Genomic DNA, 8,530 nt, shown 5'->3' with positions numbered 1-8,530 from the left:
ATCAATATTAAAGGCCGAGGAGGTTTTTGATTTTCGATGGCCAATAAATATAATGATAAAATAAACAAAAATATGGTAGCGGGAGGTGTGGAACAAAATAATTGAGAACAAAATAACTACTACATATGGAAAAAAAATCGAATAATTACCTTTGAAAACATAAAGATTTCCTGTAATTTTTGACACAATTCCTTTTCCCGATTTCAGTTGTCTATACATCTTCTGTTTCCATCGGATTTCTTCAATTGGAGATATCAAAATATAAACCCTAACAATTTTTGAAAAAAATATTATTAATACAGTTTATCAATGGAAATCGCTCCTAAATAAATCTTAATCTCTTAATGAAGTAAGAACAAAATTATAAGATTAAGAACAAAACTAATACATAATCAAAATTAAATGTTGATGAGGACTTTGATTTTTGGTGGCCAATGAATATAATGATAAAATACTATCTATCATGCTTTATATATATAAGTTTATTTGTGACTCTTGGATTTCCTTCGCTTTGTGTTTTTTTTATCTTCCTGTAACTTTTAGTTTTTTTTATTACTTTAATTGATGGATTATTAATTGACAATAAATAATATGTTAATATAGTACTAATTACATAGAGATGATTAAAATTAATTAACTCATTTATTCACTTTGTTCCTACGATACCAACTAAGCCAAAAAGCCTCTAAAACACTTCTTGCAAATTCTCTCTCCTTCCGCTATTATATATAGTATAGATGTAGCATCTTAAATTTTTGAACCAGTTGTCCAAACTATTTGACGTGACTACCAATCAAACAGGAATTAATTTGGATGTGAACATGACTTAAAAATACCCCATGGTGGAGCCAACTCTCCAAAATCAACCCGTGGTTTGACCAACAAAAAAAAAAGTACACATTTAGCATTTTTTCGGATTAGTTAGTTTTCCTTGGTGATTGTTTTAATCTTTTATTCAAGTTCGGGTAGTTAACTATAACAGTCCTTTCTTCAAAACAAAAACAAACAGCCCTTGCTAATCAAGTTCGCATTTTTATATGTATATAGTAACCAATAACATCATGGCGCCCTTCCAAACAAATAATTCTTGAAAAGGTTAACTTATTTCATCAAACTTCCATTGAGGTTGTTGAATTCACTCCAATTTATCCAAGGATTTAAATTTCTATCATCAACAAAACCCAATGCTTTATCACCAATAAGCATTAACAGTTGATGCAATTTTTCATCCTTGTATCAAAGACGCCAAGAACAAAATACTGCGATAACACGCCCCCAAAAAATAAACAGAGCGTACTAATACCCATCGCAAAATGGTTATCAAAAAAGGACTCACTGTTAACAGCTCAATTCCAATTTAAGCAATCAACTTCTCAGAATTCCAATAACATCCATTGACTACCGTAAAAATATTCATCTGTTCAACAAAATGTGAAAACAAAATCTCTAGAACCGTTGAAGACCTACAAAATTTTGTTCAACATAACCATACAATAAAATATGACTCCAATATCCGCGCCCAAGCGAAACCTTTCACTTGAGAGGGATGAACCTAGATGAGTGGGTGGCACCAACACCAGGTCTACCATGCTTGACAGGCTTGTATGAAATTGAGAACTCGGCAGTATAGTGCCCAATCATTTCAGGCTTGATTTCAACCTGATTGAACGTCTTCCCGTTGTAAACTCCTATCACGCTTCCAATCATTTCAGGTACAATGATCATATTGCGAAGATGGGTCCGGACTGGTTCTGGCTTCTCACCAGGTGCAGCATCCAATTTCTGTTCCAGAACATCAGGAACACTATTAGTGTTGACATAGACTAACAATAATAACAGGCAGAGAATTGAAGATTAAGGAAACATCCAACATGAAATTATAAACAACCTTGAGATGCAAGTCTCGGGAACATGAAATACTATTCCTTGATGTAAAATTAAATGTCCACCCTTGCCCTTGTTATTTATTTTGTAAAATTGTAATGTTTTTTTATTCAACAAAAACATCTTATTTCTCATATTAAACTAAGATGACAGTAAACTATAGACATTGAATGACCCAAGGACAAGACTACATGAAAGTTATGATAGGTTTCCTAATATTTAGCAGAGCGTAAATCAAATACTTGCAATGGTATATAATCTATTTTCAGAACTGTAATAGGCACATGAAAGAAAACACACAAGCCATGCCCAACCCATCAACTCTTCAATGCCCTAGAGGCCTAGACAAACTGAATTAAAAACCGCAATTATGCCTCATCATAACCACTATGGAATTTATCTGCAAACATTTTATATCTAATGGAAAATCAGATTACTCATGAAACAAACACTAAGCCAAATACAATCAGGCCTATGTTGCATAAAAACAGAAATGTAAACATACACCGCAAAAAATTATTCTAAAACATAGTCTTCAAAACATAGCCAGGAGGCGAAAATGGAAACAGAAAAGAAACATAGCGTAAACGGACACAAACCCTATTGCAGATGAGTTTCTGTGCAACATAGAATCAGACAAATTGTTGGTAACATGCTCATAACAATCCAGTAGCAACAGCCATATGCCCAGATAAGGCAAGTTAACGACATTCCATTGAGAAATCCAAGGAAATGCGATGTGATATAATCTAAACAAATAATTGACAATTAAGTGCTAAAGATTAAACTAAAACATCATAATCAAACAGTACGCAGACAAGAGAAATGTCTGAGTAAATTTACAAATTTCATAACAAAATTCGAGCCAAATATAATGATGATCAAACAAAAAGCGGCCAGAGAGTTAAACATAAACAAAACAAGCAATTGTTAGGAATAATTACCGCCTTGCGCAGCTTCTTGATCAAAGCCATTGGCTTCCTCTTCAAACCCCTCTGGAACCTACAAAAAGCAGTATACAAATACATTGAAGACATAGAAGGAACATGCAATTTTCGTGGCACATAAAAGAAAGGACGGAATCCAACAGTATGACATTCATCGCTGGGAGAACACAAAATACCTTCTGCGAATACGTGAAGAGAAAAGCTTGACAAGCTCATCTGTGGACATGTCAAGCAGAGAATCCAAATCCACTCCCCTGTAGCTGAATTTCTTAAACGTTCTCTTTTTTGGCACCCCTGCGGCAACATCTGTCTCCACATCCGCCTACGAAATACATACACGATTCTATATTACCGCAACATACAGAGAAAGAGCTAAATGGAAAATGATGAACGAGGGATTACCATAGTTGCTGAAGCGTATAGGAATGAAACAAGACCTAACCGGAGGATAAAGCTTCGAAGATCTGGTGCCGCTAGGGTTTTAAGGCAAAGAAGCGGGAAGTAAAGCAAAGCTGCGGTTATATATCTGAGAAAGCAGCTTGCCGCAACCCTAAAAAGAGCAAATTGTTAAAGATCTGTATATTTGTTGATATTGTTTTAGCCCACTTGATTTTGGGCCTTTTTGCATAACTTCGTCGGCCATTCTTAACCCAATTAACGTTTGGGCTTTGTACTTTGTGATCTCGACTTTTTTACAGTTACTGATTTTTTTTTTAAATGATAAATTCTGACAGCTTTAAATAAGTAGAATATTTTTTTTAATATCGAAAATTTGTAAATATTTAATCTAATTATTGTATAACTGATCCTACAATTTAATCACATAATAAAATCATATTTTTAATATAATATATCATAATGACGAAAATCATCTTATCAATGGAATGGAATGGATAATACTCGTATTTATTAGATTTTGTCCCATTAGACATGAGAAATCCCATAACTCAGTATTATAGGAATGAGAATAAGGAAAACCCTTATATTCATTCTCATAAATGATAATTGACATTCCCACTTATCTCAATGGAAGAAAATGTGATTTTAATTCATCATAAGTCAACATGGACTAACGAAACCAACTTATTTACAAAATGTGTGAGAATTGTGGGAATTATCTTCTCAAAATATGAAAGTTGTAATAAGGAAATAAAACTAATGGTATGTTTGATTCAGTTGTTAACTGATAGCTGTTGTTGATAATTATTTATTGTTATTGTTAGTTGTTTGTATTAGCTTATTAATTGTTAGTGTTTAGTAAAATTGTGATTAACTTAGTTTTTTTTTTTTTGAAGAAGAAGAAGAAGAGGATCAATAATATAAATTAAGGCCTTACGGCATCATTACAGACCGAGTCCCAAATAATTCCAGGACAATCCTCTAAAAAAATCATCGCTGTATCCAGCTCCCTAGCCCACATGGCTAAATTATGAGCTGGCATATTTCCCTCCCTATGGGTAAAGCTAAAAGACACTGAAGCAAAACCCGAACTAAAGAGGTGAACGTCCTCGTATAAATGGCTCAAAGAAACCGGCGGGTCTCGCAAACCATTTAACGCATCAATCACAATTTTTGCATCCGACTCAATGTTAATGTTTGTGAAAAAGCAATCTCTAGCCAAGATTAAACTCTCCATAATTGCTTGTAGTTCTGCTGCTTCAATCGAAGAACATGGGTCGATCGGGATTCCTGCCGAAGCGAGGATCAACCCCTTGTCGTCACGAGCAATCATCCCAACCCTTGCGATAAGGCCATTTTCCCCAAATGAGGCGTCACAATTTATTTTAGTGATACCTCGCGGGGGTGGATGCCAAACCTTGTAAGAGTCAGAACCGATTACTCTATCGGAACAAGAGTTTGATCTGTTCAGATTTGGTGACCATGAATCCAAAAAATCGACACATTTAAGCTGTAATATTTCATCTTCCGTCCATTTCCCCTCATGAACTAGCAGATCGCGGCGATGCCACAGCCACCATAGTGAACAAGCAAATTTAGCAAAGTCAGATTTGTTTAGTCGTGCAAAACATACCTGTATCCACTCCATCGTATCAATCGCATCAATTTTATCGACCCGCTGCTGCAGATCAGCAGATTTCCAGTAACTCTTCACTCTGTGACACGCTTTCAACGCATGTAGTGCATTTTCCTCAGAACACCGGCACAGACGACAAATTAGAGCGCAGTCAATTCCCCTCCTCGCCAGTGTGGTAAACGTCGGAATAATGTTCCGAGAGGCTCGCCACAGGAAATGGCGGACCTTCAGCGGAATTTGCAAAGCCCAGATATGTTTCCAGAATTTCGACCCCTCATCGCTTGACGACGAAGCCCTTCCTCGACGCACTGCACGACGGTTTTCCTCCAGGTGATATGCTGATCTCACCGAGAAGAAGCCATGATTTGTATATCCCCAATAGACTTCATCTTTCATCCTCCTAGTACTGATTCGAACCTTTCTAATCTCCAGTTGTTCATCCTCGGTGAAAGTTGCATCCAATTTTTCCTTGTTCCACGCACGACCATCCTCCGTCATCAGTTCTCGTACCAAGGTCGGCCTTTCCGAAGTCAGACAGACAAGTGGTCTCTTCGCATTTAGTCCCGGAAGCCACTTGTCCTTCCATATGCGCACCTTTCTCCCATCTCCAACCCTCCATAATAGCCCAGTTTCCAATAGTGAACGTGCTTCCCGAATGCCTCGCCAGAAGTAGCTCGGTTGGGCATTAGCAGGGGCATCCAGAAAACACGACTTGGGGAAATACTTCGCCTTCAGGACTCTAGCACATAGCGACTCCGGAGATTTCAGAATTCGCCAACATTGTTTGGTGACTAGTGCTAGATTAAATGACTTTAGCCACCAGAACCCCAACCCTCCTCTTTCTTTTGATTCGCATATTGCTTCCCAGGAGAGCCAGTACATTGGCCTCTTCCCTTCATCCCCTCCCCACCAAAACCTGTTTATAATGCGCTGAATTTCCAAACAGAACGAATACGAGAGAAGAAAACATGACATCAAGTACTGTGGGATAGCCTGGATGACTGATTTTATCAAGATTTCTTCCCCACCACACGATAGGAGCTTCTCCTTCCAACCAGTTAAGCGACGGAGAATCCTCTCCTTGATAGCCACAAACACTTCTCTCTTAGATTTCCCAATGATTGTTGGTAGGCCTAAATATTTTGGTAGGCCACATGTCTCTTTTACCTTTAGTAAATACAGTAATTCCATTCGATTATTCCGCGGCACACCTCCGCTGAAAAACATTTCCGACTTCTCATAGTTAACCATCTAACCAGATGCCTCCTCATAATTTTTCAAAATTAGAGCAATGGTTCTGGCCTCTTCTCTGTTTGCCTTCCCGAAGATCAAAGAATCGTCTGCAAAAAATAGATGTGAGATACTGGGCCCATTGCGACTTGGCTTTACACCGTGTATTGATCCATCCAGTTCTGCTTGTCTGAGCGCCGCTGATAGCCCTTCCGCGCAAAGGAGGAATAGATACGGTGAAATTGGGTCCCCCTGTCTAAGTCCCCTACTTGGATAAATCATGCCTTCCCGGGAACCGTTAATGCGGACAGCCATAGTTACTGAAGAAACACATAACATGACTGAGTTGATGAAATTACCAGGAAACTGCATTTGCTCCATTATCTGTTTTAAAAATTTCCATTCTACTCTGTCGTATGCTTTGCTCATATCCAGTTTAAGGGCAAAAGCTCCCTTTCTCCCTTTCATTCTGCCTTTCATGGTGTGAAACACCTCAAATGCAATAATAGCATTGTCAGTGATAAGCCTCCCAGGCACAAAGGCAGCCTGTGACCCGTGAATTAGCTTTGAAAGAACCAGCTTAAGCCTGTTAGCCAATGTTTTTGATATCAGCTTGTAAACCACGTTACATAAGGCAATTGGACGATAATCTTTGATTTCCTCCGGGTTTTTTTTTCTTTGGGATCAAGGCTATCGTTGTATGGTTCAATCCTTCTGACATTATGCCCTGGTTTAGGCACTCCAAAACAACATCACTCACATCTGCTCCAACCAAATCCCAGTACCTCTAGTAAAAGCACGCGGACATACCGTCCGGCCCAGCCGCCTTAGACGGATTCATCTGTTTTAATGCCACTTCTACCTCTTCCCTGGTGAACACATTACTCAAGATCTGTCTATCATCATCGGTGAGGCTCGTATTCACCGCTTGTGCAAACACTGAATCAGCTGGCGGATTCGAACTGGTGAATAATTCCTCATAATAGGCAGTGATTACAGCTGACATTTCCGTGTGATGCGTTACAACCTGACCCTGTTCAGTTATGATTTTTTTAATGCAGTTGTTCCGCCGCCTAGCGGATGTCGTGGCATGGAAGTAGGCCGTATTCCGATCACCTGCACTTAACCAGTTCGTGCGTGCTCGCTGCCGCCACCTGACCTCTTCCTTGTCGAGCAAATCATTCAAACTTCTGCTTATTTCCGCTTCCTCTACTCGCCTGGAAGGGTCAGCTGCTCCTTGGATTTTCTCTAGTTTAGCTGTCAGGTTACGGATCTGATTCCCCATAGCCCCATATTCGCGTTTGTTCCATATCGACAGCTTACTCGCCACCTTCGATTGGCGTTCAGACAACGACCCTTGCCCATTCTGGTCGTTCCAAGCCTCAGCAATGTCTAATATGGACATGTCTTAAATTAATCAACAAATAGATTATAAAAATAAAATTTGTAATACAAAAATTAATAAAAATAAAATAAATAAATAAATAAATAATAAAAATATAATTTATTGAACGGAGTAAAACATTAAATAAATATAAATATTTGTTCATGAAATAAATATAAACATTTATGGAAATGTAAAGGATAATTTTATCAACATCAAATAAATATAAATATTTGTTCATGAAAAGCTCGAGAAATAGAGTTTTTCATGAAAAGCTCCAAAACGCTACTATCTATCTATATACTTAAAGTAGCTAACATTTGCATGACATGACATTTTCTCAAATTTTTGGATTATTTTGTTCATTATTTTTGTTTTCAACCTCCCACAATTCTGATACTTCTCATTTCCTTTCCTTGCTTCCTCATCACTCGGGATTAACTGCTCCATCTCTTCTTTTGTTAAACTCATTCTCATATTACAGTTCTCTTTGTTTGCCATTTCCCACTTTAACCGATCCATCTCTTCTTTTCTCACCAACTGCTACACTCTCTCTTTCTCTTTCATTGTCATATGCCCATCTCATAGCTCTCTTCACTAGCACCTTCTCTCATGTTTGATCGATGATGTCATTTCTTCAATCTATTCATGGTGTCATTTTTTTATAGCAACCTTATAGTTTCAGACATTTGTTTAAATTTTGGATAATTTCTTCCTGCATATAACTTCAACTTAAAAAACAATTACAATTACAATTGTGTTGCTCCCACTCTCCAATTTGTTTCCTTTTTTTAGTTGTTTCCCTGTTTCACTAAACTATTTATCCTGTGATGTTGCAGTGTCCATGGACGACTGTCTTTTTCTTAGTGATAGAATTTAATGGAACTGCAATCAACTGCTGCATTTCTATTCGTCAATTTGTTCACTCTTTCTCTGTTTTTCCATGAGGTTAGTGATTATTGATTCAATTGAGTTACATTTTCTTTTACATCAGATTTTTTAAATTATCGGTTGCCATCAATTCTTGCTATTGTGGTTCATTTTCATTGA

At 37.6% G+C, this 8,530-nt stretch overlaps 1 protein-coding gene across 1 annotated transcript; it reads right to left on the bottom strand.

The window, feature by feature from the left end:
* Window positions 1–1,332: 1,332 nt before the first annotated feature.
* Window positions 1,333–3,393, bottom strand: LOC136219613 (small ribosomal subunit protein uS19x). The gene is made up of 4 exons (XM_066007084.1): window positions 3,234–3,393; window positions 3,008–3,153; window positions 2,829–2,886; window positions 1,333–1,782 (listed from the first exon to the last, which is right to left on the bottom strand). Exons 1-4 carry the CDS (start codon window positions 3,234–3,236, stop codon window positions 1,534–1,536), a joined length of 456 nt encoding a protein of 151 aa, XP_065863156.1. The 5' UTR covers window positions 3,237–3,393; the 3' UTR covers window positions 1,333–1,533.
* Between the last annotated feature and the right edge of the window lie 5,137 nt (window positions 3,394–8,530).

Source organism: Euphorbia lathyris, chromosome 2 (assembly GCF_963576675.1).
Source record: "Euphorbia lathyris chromosome 2, ddEupLath1.1, whole genome shotgun sequence".
Classification (NCBI taxonomy): Eukaryota; Viridiplantae; Streptophyta; class Magnoliopsida; order Malpighiales; family Euphorbiaceae; genus Euphorbia; species Euphorbia lathyris.
The sequence above is the reverse complement of the archived record's forward strand: the minus strand, read 5'-3'. Positions and strand labels throughout refer to the sequence as shown.